This window comes from Pleurodeles waltl, chromosome 3_1, assembly GCF_031143425.1.
Source record: "Pleurodeles waltl isolate 20211129_DDA chromosome 3_1, aPleWal1.hap1.20221129, whole genome shotgun sequence".
NCBI classification, from domain to species: domain Eukaryota; kingdom Metazoa; phylum Chordata; class Amphibia; order Caudata; family Salamandridae; genus Pleurodeles; species Pleurodeles waltl.
This window is the reverse complement of record NC_090440.1, coordinates 1785987580-1786003641: the sequence shown is the minus strand read 5'-3', so window position 1 is coordinate 1786003641 and position 16062 is coordinate 1785987580. Positions and strand designations below refer to the sequence as shown.

The 16062-nt window shown below is 43.1% G+C and overlaps 1 protein-coding gene across 5 annotated transcripts in view; it reads right to left on the bottom strand.

Moving 5' to 3' along the window:
- PGAP1 (post-GPI attachment to proteins inositol deacylase 1) overlaps nt 1–16062 on the bottom strand; it is a 764579-nt gene that overhangs the window by 676052 nt on the left and 72465 nt on the right. For 4 of the 5 annotated variants that reach the window (XM_069225850.1, XM_069225846.1, XM_069225848.1 and 1 more), the window contains exons 3-4: nt 15243–15418; nt 13175–13346 (exon numbers count right to left, since the gene is read on the bottom strand). In XM_069225850.1, the coding sequence (XP_069081951.1) occupies nt 13175–13346; nt 15243–15418 (348 nt within the window). Of the gene's footprint in view, nt 1–13174; nt 13347–14194; nt 14296–15242; nt 15419–16062 lie in introns of those variants that run through there. The other variant, XM_069225851.1, reaches the window with a different exon arrangement.

The window sequence follows — 16062 nt, the reverse complement described above, 5'->3', positions numbered from 1 at the left end:
ACCACTGGCACTTGTAAAAGAAGGCTGGGAGAGACCTCTCCATGAGCCTAAACAAGATGTGGTGGACTATGTACTAGGCCTACGTTTAAGGTTGGCACAGCACATGGAAAAGGCAAGCAAAAACCTTAAGGCCAGCCAACAACTCCAGAAGTTGTGGTATGACCAAAAGGATGCTATGGTTGAGTTTCAGCCAGAGCAGAAAGTCTGGGTTCTGGAGCCTGTGGCTCTAAGGGCACTTCAGGACAGATGGATTGGCCCTTACCCAGTGCTTGAGAAAAAGGGTCAGGTCACCTACCTGGTGGACTTAGGCACTAGCAGGACCCCCAAGAGGGTGATCCATGTGAACCGCCTCAAACTCTTTCATGACAGGGCAGATGTAAACATGTTAATGGTTACAGATGAGGACCAGGAAGCAGAGAGTGAACCTCTCCCTGATCTCCTCTCCGCTGACCCTAACGATGGTTCAGTAGATGGAGTGATCTATTCAGACACCCTCTCTGGCCAACAGCAGGCTTACTGCAGGGACGTCCTCCAGCAGTTTGCTGAGCTCTTTTCTTTGACCCCTGGTCAGACACACCTGCGTACCCATGATGTGGACACAGGAGACAGTATGCCTGTCAAGAATAAAATATTCAGACAGTCTGACCAAGTCAAGGAGAGCATGAAAGTGGAAGTACACAAGATGCTGGAGTTGGGAGTGATTGACTTTTAGGAATTGAGAAAATGTTATTTAATTGTACAAAGATTTGAGTCACGGTTTTCCAAGTTATTGTATATTTGTCACACTGGATGGTGAGGGGTTATCAGACTGATATTTATATTTTGAGAAAATTATTACATTGTATATATCAAAATTGTTTGTTGTAGAAAGTCCAGAGGAAGTTAAGGGGTATTCACCAGACGAAACACATGTTGACTGGGACGGTATTTAAAGGGACAATGTCATGAGCGTTTTTGGATACAAGAACTTTCAAGAAGAATAAAGAACATCACGGTTGAACCTATAAAGGACTGTCTCATTTATGGATACGTATAATTACTAAGTTTCTTATTTAGGAATATTGTTGGGTGTCGCTATAATTTATTGTTTTGGATAACAGTTGCTGTTATCATTCTGGGTTTTGTTGGGGGATTTTCCAGTGTATGGGCACCTCTTGGACAATTGTTTGTTTAATTTGTGAGGGAGCGCCATCTACTCTACGTTAATTCACCCCTATTAGGTTTTTTTGCCCTCCAGCCACTGTCCCCACTTTTGGCAGCAAGGCAGGAGAGGATAATGAGATAAACAAAGAGGATTCACCCACCAATCAGGACAGCCCCTAAGGTGTCCTGAGCTGAGGTGACCCCTGCCTTTAGAAATCCTCCATCTTGAGTTTGGAGGATTCCCACAATAGGATTAGGGATGTGCCCTCCCTCCCCGCAGGGAGGAAGCACAGATGGTGTAGCCACCCTCCAGGACAGTAGCCATTGGCTGCTGCCCTCCTGACCTAAAACACCCCCCTAAATTTAGTATTTAGGGGCGACCCAGAACCCAGGAAATCAGATTCCTGCAACCTACACAAAGAAGAAGGACTGCTGACCTGAAAGCCCTGCAGAGACAACGGAGATGACAACTGACTTGGCCCCAGCCCTACCGGCCTGTCTCCAGACTCAAAGAACCTGCACAGCGACGCATCCGACAGGGACCAGCGACCTCTGACGACTGCCCTGAACCGAAGGACCAAGAAACTCCTGAGAAGAGAGGCACTGTTCACCAACAGCAACATCTTTGCAACAAAGAAGCAACTTTTAAAGTGGTCACTCTTCCCGCCGGAAGCGTGAGACTTCACACTCTGCACCCGACGCCCCCAGCTCGAGCTCCAGAGAACCAACACTACAGAGAGAACTCCCAGGCGGCTGCGACTTCGTGAGTAACCTGAGATGACCCCCCTGCACACCCACAGCGACGCCTGCAGAGAGGATCCAGAGGCTCCCCCTGACCACAACTGCCTGGTAACAAGGAACCCGACACCTGGACCCAGCACTGCACCCGCAGCCCCCAGGACAGAGAGAAACCAAACTCCAGTCCAGAAGTGACCATCAGGCGGCCCTCTGCCTAGCCCAGTTGGTGGCTGGCCCGAGAAGCCCCCGTGCCCTGCCTACATCGCCTAAGTGACCCCTGGGTCCCTCCATTGTTTTCAATATCAAACCTGACGCCAACTTTGCACACTGCACCCGGCTGCCCCTGTGCCACTGAGGGTGTGTTTTGTGTGCCTGTTTGTGTCCCCCCCCCAGTGCTCTACAAAACCCCCCTGGTCTGCTACCCGAGGACGTGGGTACTTACCTGCCAGCAGACCAGAACCGGAGCACCCCTGTTCTCCATAGGCACCTATGTGTTTTGGGCCCTCCTTTGACCTCTGCACCTGACCCGCCCTGTGTCACTGGTGCGGTGACTTTGGGGTTGCCTGGCACCCCCAACGGTGGGCTGCCTAGGACCAGGAAACTAAACTTGTAAGTGCTTTACTTACCTCAGAAACTTAACCATACTTACCTCCCCCAGGAACTGTTGATTTTTGTACTGTGTTCACTTTTAAAATAGCTTATTGCCATTTTAACCTATACTGTGTGTACTACTGCTTTAATTCAAAGTTCCTTACTTACCTGTGTGGAGTACCTTGCATTTTATGTATTTACTTCAAATCTTGAATCTAGTGGTTCTAAAATAAATTAAGAAAATATATTTTTCTATAAAAACAACTATTTGCCTGGAGTTAAGTCTTTGAGTATGTGTTCCTCAATTATTGCCTGTGTGTGTACAACGAATGCTTAACACTGCCCTCTGATAAGCCTACTGCTTGACCACACGACCACAAAATAGAGCATTAGTATTATCTAAATTTGCCACTATCAACCTCTAAGGGGAACCCTTGGACTCTGTACACACTATCTCTCACTTTGAGATAGTATATACAGAGCCACCTTCCTACACCGTTGCACTATTTTACATAACTTTAAAAACTATAGGATTAAAGAAAAGGTCTTGGTGAAAGCCATTAAAGAAAAGACGTTCTCAGTACAAAATTAGTTTACTTTTCAGATGTTTTCTGAAATGACAGTTGAAATGGCGCGGAGGGACAGGTAATTTACAAATATGATCTCATTGTTCCAGATGCTCAGGCTTCTTTGGTTCAAACTGAAAGTTCTGTTTGTAGGGCATTTTCATTTCTTCTCACAGATAGCAGAAGCACACACTTTTCTAGCTGATGGGGTAGGTAATTGTCACCACTGATTGGTCTAACTACAGGTTGAATACCTGTTTGACAGAGGGAGCAAGCAGGTGAAGGGGGTGATGGAGGGGCTTTGTCAGGAACCGTAGACAAATAACATCTTGGCATGGTGTTGGTTGCCAGCAGGCTGGGCATGAGGGGGTGCTTGGTGCAGGAGCTTCTCCTATAGCAAGAGGAAAGCAGTGGGAGGGTGAGGGAATGGGGTGCTGAGGGAAGCAGGAAAAAAATGAGGTGCAGAACTGGTGGCTCATTACAGGATTTTTGAGAAATAGTCTTAAGAATCAGGAAAGGTATCCTAAGTTGGGTGAGTCGGGGGATGGCCAGGCATTTATTAGTATGGATATTACACTGTGCTGGCCTTGATCATGTCAGCATAGTATAATGCGCTGTATAACACATGCACTTTGAAGCTGGTCAAATTTAGTAAAATGGATGCACTTTATATAATGTTTTTAATGACATTCATACACTTTATATATTTGCACTTTTGCACTTGTAGTACGCATTTTAAGCACTGTAGGGTATTGGCTGGTGTGACATTTTATACATTGTTTTTACTGAATTACATGTTTGCATATAGGAGGTTTTTGGAAGGCTTAGTCTAGGTGGGTTATATTTTCACTTAATGGTTTAAACAATGAAAGGACCCTGGCCTGTACGACATTTGGGGCCATATGTACGAACACTTTTTCCCATAGACACAGAATGGGTAAAACCCTTTGCTACATCTGGCCCTTGGTGCCTAAGTTGTCCACTGAGAAAGACTATATATTTCACTTCAATGTGCATAGAATTTGTTTGAGAATGTACTATTTCCTGACCTCTCACCAACGGGTCTCTGAAGATACATTATGCAAAACCACAAGGAGTAGACTCTGTTCACTCCATGGTTCAGCTTCAGACAGCCTTTGTTGCATAGCGCAACCAATACAATTCTGGCAGATGACCTAAAGGAACCACCTTTGCTGATCCATGAGTTTATCTTGGGGTTTCTCTGACCCAGATCTATAATTCACAATTCCCTCAGGTTGCTACATCTTCTGCCTAGAACAACCAGATAGTATTAGAGAAGGCATGGCAACTGCCTTAAGGGATACATTTAGAGTTCTGCTCTTTCCTCTTACTTGCACTTCATTTGAAAACCTGCCAGGCTTATGTTTTCAATACATATTCATAGTAAGGTCAAGTGACATTTCCAGCGGGATCCTTTTCCAGCTATGCCCCCATAACAGAGAACACCGCAGAGTGCGGATAGGATCCCCTTTGCCAACACACTTTTTTTTTTCTTTAAGGGGATTTTTTTTTTTCCTGTACAGAAACCTCTTCACCTACGCCTCCATCAAAATCCTGAGAGGTGTGAAAAAAGATCATTTTGGTCAGGACATTAAGTTATGACTGAATTTACCTTTTTTAATATGACCTCTTCTACTTAGAAGCTGCATCTTTCTCTTTTGGCTCCGGGGCTGTTGGAGTGACCAGGAGAAACTTTGCCAGCAGTTTCAGAAATTTCGAACTAAATTGTTTTTTCACCTCTGAAGAGCTGGGACAAGCAGCTGAGACTTCCCTGGGAAGAGTGTACCTTCTGCTGTCCAGATACCCAGTTTTGCCCCACTTGGAGCTTTTTGCAGCAAAGAAAATGACTGAGAAAGACCTTGCAGTGAAATTGGCTGACCATGTGGGGCACTTGTACAGCTCTTAGCTTTGGCCCCCGGTAGATTTCAATAACCAATAAAAGGTGACAATACCCGAAGGTAAAACTTTGGATTGGGAAGAGGCAGCAAATCTACACCCGTGAAGCTGCTATAAAATCCAGCTCTGTCCCACTCTGAGCTTTTGGTGGAAAAACTAAAGGCTTCAGCGAGAGCTTAACGATTATGTATCCAACTTCGAGGGACCCTCATTGCCAACAGCTTCTTGCACTGTCCTGCGGGAGAACTCGGGGCTCCAGAAAAGGCGTAAGAACGTTAATGACTCCCGGAAGGAGGAGTACACACGTCACCTGGCAGGTTGTGAAAAGGCAATATTGTACCCTGCGGTAACAACAATCAAAATCTAATTTGCTTTGTGAACAACTCCTCTGAGGAGGTGTTCTGTATTTTTCAAGCACTAAATAATCGTAGCTGTAAAAGGACCACTTTTTTCAGGTAGGAAGAGTTCCCAAGGACTAAGATACCCAAGGAAACTTTTTTTTTTAAATGGAGCGCTGTTTCCTTTAAACAAAATGGGTTTTATTGAAATAAAATGTTTTCTTTATTAAAAAGCAGTCAAAGACATGATGGTCTACTGAACCCAGCAAGCCAGTATCGCTGTGATTTCCTCAAACTGTAGTGAATAGTAATTTATGAGCTACCTAATCTATATGATTTGGATTTTTAAGAACTAATCTATCAGTACATAGATCTGATCTTACAAATCTTTACTGGTCACCAAATTATTGACCATAGTTGTGAATAGTGTTCTGCGGCCAGATATTTGTACATTTGGTCCTAAGTTCTCCCCCTTGGATGGAAGATAGGGGAGGATTTATGCTAGATTTCTGAACAGGGCAAAACATGTGGCTGCTGTTTTAGTAATCTGAGGGACAAAGGATATATTTGTATTGATAGTCACTCCCCCTTAACAAGTGGTTGCAACTGGAGGTAAACTTAGATAGGAAGAAAAAGAATTACCAATAATAAGGATGTCTGTGTTGTGCGAGTTAAATTTCAGCAGCTTTGCAGGCATCTACGATACAACTGCAGCAAGACCTTTCTGACCGACTTCAAATGTGGCCACATTTTCACCACTCAACCTACTTATAAATTGTGTCATCCACATAACTTAACACAGAAAACCAAGACAATTTTACAGCATTGCAGAGGGATTTATAGGCATTGTATAGAATGGGGCTTTAAGACGAACCTTGTGTTCAGTACCAAAGAGGAAATGCAGAATGGTGTAAAGTTGATGGTGGCTGATATCATTGCAGCCAGAAAAGCCAAAAAAAGGATCTTATCGCCATGGAATGCAGCCTTTTTATAAGGCTACCATGATTCACGGCATAAAAAGCTGCTGAAAGGTGCAAGATCATTTCATATCAGCCATTGAGTTGTCCAAAGCTGTTTCTGTGCCATGCATTGGGCAAACATTTTCATAAGTGAGAGTGAAAACAGAGATTCAAAGGGGGAGCTTAATTTTATCATGAGAATACTATTTCTCACTTCAGTAACTGTCAATGGTAGAAAGCTTTCCATGATAACTGAAGGCTAACCACCCAAGTCAACAGTGATGTGATCTTATCGCGGCCATTCTAGGAGCTGAGGGCTACCTGAAAAGGCTGCTCTGTTTCCACAATCCTCTTGAAATTTGCTCTAGAATCTTTGTTTACGGCCATTTGTCACTCGGAGAAGATTAAGGAAATTTGCACCCTGGAAGGAGTATCAAAGGCTCTCCTAAACGTCTTACCCTCACAGTACTTCAGTTTGTATTCATTTTGTTGAATATATTGACTTATAAAGTACTTGTACAGCACCCAAGTGGCTTCTTAATGCTAAACTTAAAAATAAGAATACAAATATTGGTGATCAAATACAGAGAGACAGGAGAGGGGACCAATACATCCTTTATTTAAACAGTAAGACTTTATTTATTTTACTCAAGACCCGGTGGTTTGAAATTTGCCTCACAAAAACATGAAGGTCTAGTCACAACAGACAGCTTGATAGCAGAAAGAAAGTCACTCTCTGCAGTCTTTTTTAAATATGTGAATCTGCAAGACAGAGTGACAGGAGTATCTAAGGGGTTTTTGTGGACAGATGTGCTTCAGAGGGCAGACTTTGCCCAAAGTGATTACATTGTAAAAGAATGCATGAGTCCGACAGAGGGTATTCAAATGTATTCACTGACGTCTGGGCAGCCAGTGAAGAAGACTTCTTGCAGCTGAAACCTGGTCAACTCCCTTTAGCTTGCAAAGCAAATTCACAACGTGATTCTGAATATGTTGGAGCTGCAAGAGGCAGACTCAGATAATGGACACTGCCTTAGTCTGACCTAGCCATGATGCAGGAAGATGTATCAATGCACTTGATTACCTGGGAAGAAAACAGAATTTTCCTAAGTTCATTTAATAGGTCAAAGCAGGTGTTTTCCACTAGGAAGTTAGAGGTTAAAAGCTAGGTTTTCATCCAGGATTACCCACAAAGATTTCACCTTTGCTAGAGAGGTTGGAGGGTTGTCCACGGAACATGCCATAAATAGTTGTTCCAGTAGAGTCTACCTAAAAGTGAGAGCACCAATTTGTCAGGGTTAAGCTTTAACAAGCTGAAGCTGTGACCCATCCATTGCTGGATGGCACCCACACAGTTGTACTGATTATTCGCACAGTTTGGTCCTTGTTAGGTCGCAATCTGCATGTCGTCCACATATAAGAAAGATTGACATTCAAATGAGCAAATGATATGCAGCAAGGGTGGAACATAAATATTAAATAACATAGGGCACATTGGAGACTGATGTAATGCCACAGCTGACTTGAACACCAGGTGATTGATAGATGTGATTCTATGAATTGTGCAAATATCCCACACACGAGGTGTTCTTACCATGATGCTTCAGGTTGATTAATGTCAAACTAATAGCAATTTCAATCTCAAGAAGGATAGCAGTGAGCTGGAGTTCTGTTAGAACTAAGGGTCATGTTTAGAATATGGCAGCCAGTCTGTTGGTATGCCAGGTCAGCAGAGGAATGTACAACGCTGGCCCAGTGGAAAACATACCACCATACTCTGCCAGGCAAGCAGAGATTTCTACTGAGATAGAAACACTACTATAGCAGCTCCATAAATGGCTGTGAAGCTTTGCTTAGTGGGCAACATAATTAATGCACCTGCTGAGCAAAGTTTGTTTTCTTTATTTCGAAAACAAATTCCCAAAGCGGGAGTTTGTTATTTAAAACAAACAACAAATAAATGTATCTGACATGCTGGGGGTTCTCTCAAAGCATGTGGGAGTCATTTCTTGTATTTCTCTGGCAGCCCCCAAAAGGATAATTGTACATTAGTATATCTGCCTTCAACAAAGCAGAGGACTAAGGTAAAGTTTTCCACCACTGTAGCCAGCATAAGATCTGCCGTTGGAAACATGGCATTTACCCAGGTTCTAAATGGAGTCCTGGCACTTCTCCAGAGTATAAACAGAGCAGGGGACTGCGAGTTTAGAAGATGGAAAATTGTTTACTATTTTAGCAGACGCCCTGCATCCATCAAACCCTTAGCAGTTGGACAACGTATCCTTAATGGGAGCAGGTAATGATCCATCCATCCATCCATCCCACCGGAATGAGATTGGATACACTGATTCTTCTCTTTAAAATCTGATATCACAGACTGAGGAATTTTGATCTTTCTCTGATTATAGGGCAATCTGGCATAAAAGTAAGCATGTATTAATATCTTGACTTCACCACAATGGCAGGGTTAGAAGATCAAATGGATGAGATGGGTGACTAAGGGGTTCAAATATTTGAACTCAGAACACACATATTTATATCATAGTTTATGCTTTTTCCAGATGATTCAGTCACCAATTGTTTCTCTGGCCAGGATTTAGATGGTTAAACTGGTGGTACAGGAGGTTAACATGTCCTGTCTCATAATGAAACAGTGTAAGCCTGAGCTGCACAACAGATCAAAGAAAGGCAAGATAACATAAGCATTGTGCGACTGAAGAGAGCTGAGGGCAGAGGAGATGAGGCCGCTCTCACAGCAGAATATTGTTGATGTGGGATTGGTTGACTGTATAAGTCTATTTGTGATAAAATTAATAAAAAATGTTTTTAAAAAATAAATATTTACCTTTTGGCCTGCTCATACTCATCCATCAAGAACTATTTTCACACATTGACCAACTTAATAAGTCCTTTGTAAATGCCAGTGAAAGACCTCCTTTTAAACCACACAAACTACTTAACTCAGATGGGCTTACATTTTATAAGACACCACCTCTCACAACTAGCATATTTCTCACCTCATTCCAAACCATCACCCCAAGGTGGCAATGCCTGAAAAAAGCTGCTCTGAGACTTTTAGATAAATCCAGGCCCCAAATAGGTGGTCTGGTCTCAAGGTGATAACTATTTGTTGACCTATTTGTTGACCTCTAAAGAGAATTCATCATATATGATCATTAGCTATAGCGATACTGGCAATTAGGCTGTCTGACCTTAAAATTTTATGTTTGCTCCAATGTTGTCCTGTCTCATGATCTGGGGTCAATATTGATGTCATATCTGTCCTGATCTCTAAAGCATTCTCAAATGTTACTGAAGTCACCATAAGGAAATACTGGCAAAATAAAAAGGCATGCGAGTATCCATAGGATGAATAGTCTTCCCTCCTACAGTTATGTGACCAGAAGTCTCAAAGACTCATGACTTAAATTAACAAACTCTAATAGGACTTTAAAACTTTTTATGGGAAAACCACTTAAAACTATTCAAGGTGACTGCCTGCCTCCTCCTTTAAAACCCTGACCAGTATACTGACGGACTTAATATGGGGTAATGGTCGCCGCAGAGTGGCCCTAACAAAAATATATCACCCACTTGCACAGGGGGGGAATAGGGGTGCCGCGATTTGAAATATACTATGCAACCACCCAATTACAGTGGGTGCTTAAATGGATATGCGACCCTGCAAACATAGAGGCACAAACTATACACAACGACTTGTGTCACACCAATATATTACGCTACCTGCTGGACCGAGACGAATCACGGCGCATACAAAATAATCTACTTAATAATGCACGTTGGATATGGAATTGATTTGTATTAACCGGGGACAAGAAACCACAATACTCACCTAAGATACCACTTCTTGATATACCAAAAATCGAAAGGATAGCTGTAAAAACTAGGCTTAACAACATGGCCGGAGAAAGGCATACAAACAGTGGGTGAAATATATAGCGACGGACACTTAATAACTTATGAGGCATTAGCCGACGCCCACAACTTAGGGAGAGGAGACTTTATCGCGTTTGGCGCAGTACGGCAACTAATACGCGCTACATGAAACTGTGGATACAATGAACCCAACGCTGCCCCTATCTTACATGATTTACTAAATTGCACACAAGATCCAATGAATATATCGGGAATATATAGGATCCTGGCCACACAATTCACACAAGGTCAAGAACAAGCTAAAAACAGATGGGTCCAGACACTAACCACTACTCTTTCACAGCACACGTGGAACCAGGCTCTAACATCGACTCAAACCGTGTCGCGCAACCCCAGGCTCCGATACACACAGTTCAATTACATACAACAGACATATCTATCACCACATCGAGTTGCACGCATGTTCCCTCATTCATCTCAGAAATGCCCCAGATGCGGAACCGCTGAAGCCACCTTTTTCCATATGACATGGGAGTGCCCCCCAGTCTTGAACGCTTGGAGTGATATAATATCACTAATAGCCGAATGGTTAGATACCCTATTATCCCCCAGTCCGGAACTCTGCCTGCTGGGAATAAGAGGCAGACCCAAAGGCCGAAAGCAGATACATAAATGCATAGACCTGGCGCTGGTCTTGTACGACGACTAATAGCTATGCACTGGAAAGCGCCTAATGCACCGGGGATGCAGCACTGGCAGGCAGAGCTCCTACGCTGGGCAAAAGCAGAAGCATACACACTGCAGTCGCTTCAGAACAGGGGGACCAAAGTAAAGGGAGTAGAAATCTGGAACTCCTTTGTTATAATCCTGGAAAGCAAAGACGATAAACGACCCCCCTGAGCAAATTGGTTTAAAAAAATAAATAAACAAATAAATAAATAAATAGTAATAAATAAATAAATAAAAATAAAAAACAACAGGTAGCACACAGTCCACACATGCACTTAACGCCATAAAACATATCCTAGAACACTCACCAACTAAAAGCAACTAACAGGACACCGCTAACACAAATCGGAGCCGAGGGCAATAAAATGTGACATATCACTTGGGGTGGACGCGCGGTGCTGCGACGTTCCGGGAAGTGCTTTGGGGCGGGCTGACCGGGCTGCGGAGGTCGGGTCTTCGGCGTTCCCCCCTCTTAAATCCACAAACAAGCGAGATCCAGGTGTATACAGTGAGTTTGAACTGGAGCGTGGGCACGTAGGGCAGATCCTACATCTTGGACTCAGTGAAGGTAAAGATAGGGTTAAATCCTTCTTGACAATTACACACACACACACGGGGACACACATTAACATAACAAGGGAGATTGCTTCTGATTACATAGCATGTAACGACTTCATTGATCTCAGATTCTTAAAACGCTGATCAGTTACTTACCAGAATAATATGTTTTCAAGCCAACCTATCACTATTAGGTTAGGATGTGGAGGCAATATAATATTCAGAAATATACTCTGATTCCTTTAATGTTGGGCCTTGGATAAGAGCTTTCCTGTGTAGGTTTCTCCAGAAATTTCTAAGTTTAGAATTTGTCAAAGCCACAATGCTCAATTGATGAGACTATTAGGTATGGTCCATACATAAATAGGGACATATATTTCCTACATTCTGTTGTCGCGATAATCCACCTCACTCTCTCTACTTCCTATTTGTTCTCCCCACTCCCACCATTCCCCACTGGACACTATGGGCTCATTATGACATTGGCGGTACATATCACCTGCCGCCACGGTGACGCCGCAACATACTGTCACAGCAGCTACCATCCGTCCGCCATATTATTAGCACTGCCTGACTTCCGCCACAATAATGGCAGAAATCCGGCAGTGCTCATGGTGGTGGACTGTGGTAAGTTGGCGCTGTTAACACCAGCACCACCCCAATAGAAGGACTCCACCAGCCGTATTATGACCAGTAATACGGCCTGGCCGTGTTCTGCTGGCAGTAGCAGCGCCCCTTCCCGTTCCCTGCCGGAAGACCTCCCCGCCAGACAAGATAAGTTGGCCGTCCGACAGGGAAGGGGGCTGAAACGGTGGGGGGTGTTCTGTGTGGCTGAGTGTGTGCATGAATGTGTGGGTGTGTGTGTGTTGTGTTGTTTGCGTGGTTGTATGCGTGTGAGTGAATGCGTGCAAGAATGGTGAAGTGAGTGCATGTCTGCATGTCAGTGTGATTGTATGTACGAATGTGTGTGAGTATGTCTGGAAGTAAGCGTGTATGAATGTGTGTATGAATGCGTGTATGCCAGTATAAGTGAATGGGTGTAGGCGTGATGCGTGTGGGTGTCTATGTGCGTGTATGCGGGGATGGGGGGTGTGGGGCGCTGTGACTGTAGTGGGATGGGGGGTTGATGTGTACGTGTGTGGCTGTGGGGTCAGTTGTGTGGTGTGTGCGTGTGTGGGGCGGTGTGAATGTATCTGAGGGGGTAGGGGAATGAATGAGTGGATCGGAGGGGGGTGGGAGGTTTGTTTGTTTATCAGTTGAGTTTGGATGGGGGGGCATCAGGTGAGTGTTGGCGGTGGGGAGCCACCTACCAGTGACAGGATAGGAATTCCCTGTCACCTGTAGGGCCTACCGCCATGGTTTTTGTAGCGTTTCTAACACCACAAAAACCATGGTGGTAGGCCAGCTCATAACGCCATGGGCGGTACTATGTCAGCCACCGGGCAGGAGATAGACATCTCCTGCCTGGTGGCTCATACCGCCATAACGGTATGAGTGGCGAAGTGGCGGGTTGGCTGCCAATCTCATAATGTGGCGGTATGTACTGCCAGCCTGTTGGCGATATTACCGCCACATTAACCAGGATCATAATGAGGGCCTATTTGTTCTGCTGTGAATGGGAGAACTGGGAACTGAGCAAAGTAGTAGCCCACTGTTAGTTTCAGGATTAGATAACCTCACCTGCAACTGTTAGCAAAATAAAGAATTGTTTAAAAAAAAAAAACAAAGCTTAACTTACCGATCAGATATTGGTCTGTAGGCAGCACTGGCGCAACATGAGGTGTGGCTTGTGTTACAATGAGGGTAATCAGCTCAGGATTAAAATTCTTCAGCGTAAGCAATGCTCTTGCAACAAGACCACCCATGGAATGTCCAACCAATACAACACTGCGGGGTGCAAAATCTCTGCCCTTAAAGAGAAAATGCAAAGGTTTCAAAAGTTAGTTTCAACACACACCCTGGTACATAGCAGTCTCTATCGAAATCCCTGTTATATAATATCTTATTAAGTTCCTCTATTCAAAAATATTCTTTCTTAACATACTACATATAAAAACTACTTTGCATCAAAATAAAAGTATGACTAAGTACACTACAGAACTGAGGGCTACGCTTTCTCATTGATGATCCCATTCTAATCATACAGTCCCTGGAGCTTGGGGTGAGGAGGACTCCAGTGGAAGGTTGTCGGAGGAGCAGTACTTTCATATGAAACCCTTACATAGCTATCTTTCCCATAATCCTATCACACCTGTAAATTTGCATTCTGTACACACACACTTAATTGTGGCACACGTCAATGCTATAAAGGGTTTATATTGTGGTTGTAATTTAATGTTCCATATTGAGAAGATATTCTGTTTGGCACTGTTGTTTTTTGTGTATGTGGGTGCTGCAGACAATACTAAGGGTTTCAAAATTAAAATTTGTCTTTAAGGTATGTATGGCCAGTATCACTGTCACAGTCAAAGCGGTGAGCAGGGGAGCACAAGTGACTCTTGTGTAATGCTGAATGAGTTTCAAATATGTGGAAAGAAGTTTGTAAGCAGGTGTGACATCAAAGATGTCAAGGCGCGATAACAGTTATAATTCATACTGCTGTCAAGTGGGACTCCGAAGGGTACTGGGAGGTCCTACTTTGTCCTCCTCTGAACCGGATAATGGATGTACCCTAGTACAAGCCAACAGAGTACCCTGATTAATTATTTGCAGCTTGTCTCTGGTACACATTTTATTCCTTGTTCTTTGTAGTTCTTACCTCTTGAATACTTGGAAGGACTATGTCCCACAGGATGAATCCTGACTGCTTACAAGTGTGTGTCCACTTGGAGCTCCAAAAAAAAAAAAAAACTATGAGAAAGAGCATCAGAGAGGCTTGTAAAGACAGGTGTTACAACACTTTGAACAAACTCTCATGTTCTCCTGTTGGAAAGAATGTATTCATTGTGTGACAGTGAGAACTCTGGAACCATTACTACAGTCAGTATATTCCAGGAGTCTTCACAAAAAAAGGCGGATATGCCTATATCTAACTCTGAACATAATGGCGCTAAGATGATTGTTAAACATATCACACAGTGGAGTGGGTTCAAGTTGCCGCCAGTCAACATAACGTTTTTAGGTTCTCACTAAAGGATATTATTTTATGGATGGAAAGGCCTCACCCACATAATAGTGTCATGCTTCATCATAGGCCAGTCCAACCCACCAAGCCAAGATGATACTGGCTTGGTGGTCTCAACCGCAGCCCCACAGAAGAACCAGCTCCTATTGTGACACGGAGATCAGAATAAGTCTTATTCTGGTTAGCTAAAACCAGGTTTACTGAAAAATTTAAAAAATACATTTCTGCCTGTCTAAAGATATTACTTTATTGATGACGACGCGAGGTAGTTAAAAACAGACTCAATGATGTAATAATGATCGCAAAGAATCAATGCACCCTAATCACTTATCATATGTTATTGTCAACATGTTTCGGCCTCTTACAAGTCCTTGGCTCGGAAACTCTTTTCTCAAGCGAGTCTTGCGGCCTTCATCAGAGCAAAAGTCTTAGCCTAATGTCCTACAATCCGTTACATGTTGTGTACTCATACATGCAACAAGGTAAGACTAATTCCTACCTGGTCCTCTAGGTGTCTCCTAGCGACATATGTGAAAAGAGGGGAGAAACATTACTTAATTAATTCCCCACATTCCTTTTTTTTAAATATGAATAATACCATTTCCATTGGAACCTAAAAACACCCAAAATCGTGTTACACTAGAGGACGTTTTTTTTTGCATATTTTACACAAACATCTTACCTTGTATAGTCTCAAAATAGTTTTAATGCAGTGGTGCACAAATTTGGTTTGTCGCTGCAGGCTACCTCCATAAAATGCAACCAGCTCTTCATTTAGATTAACACTGAAGAAATTGAAGTGGTATTTCAAAGCAATATTTTCAGCTTTCCTGAGAGCTATGGAACCAAGCGAACGAACTGAAAGATAAAGAAATATATTATGAAATTCTTTAAATATTAGGATAATTTTCCCAAAGATACCCTTACAACATCTAGTTTTTGGTCATGGCCCTCTGCTCTCACATGCCATTTTCTGCTACCCCTCATTGTTTATTTTTCACAAGTACTTTCTCAGCATGGCCTTAAATCTCAACTCCGACATATAGAGCACCAGCCAATGTGCACTTTGTAAAAAAAATTTGTTCAGCTTTCACCTCACAAGTAACTTGTAATTTAAACAAAATAAGATTTTACTAATCTAGATGAAGAAAAGGCAGTCCATAATTATTACACACCATAGATAAATAGAAATTTCCAAAGATGTACAACAAATCGCAAACAATCTGATATTTTGCTCAATAAATAACTTTTTGCAGCATCAATCTTTTATGCTACGAATAACCTTACAGCTCAGTTCTGCTCCTTTGACAAGAATAGGTCCAGCACAAGATTTCTTTTGGTTCCAGCCTCCTAACATGCAGTGGTCTACTCACTGGGCATGCTTTTGACTATGAGCCTGATTTAGATCTTGGCGGTAATGGACCTCCCACCGGTTTTCAATCAGAAAACCAGCCTGCCATTTTGGCGGTCCGCCCGCCCAATTTAGATCTAGGCAGCACCAT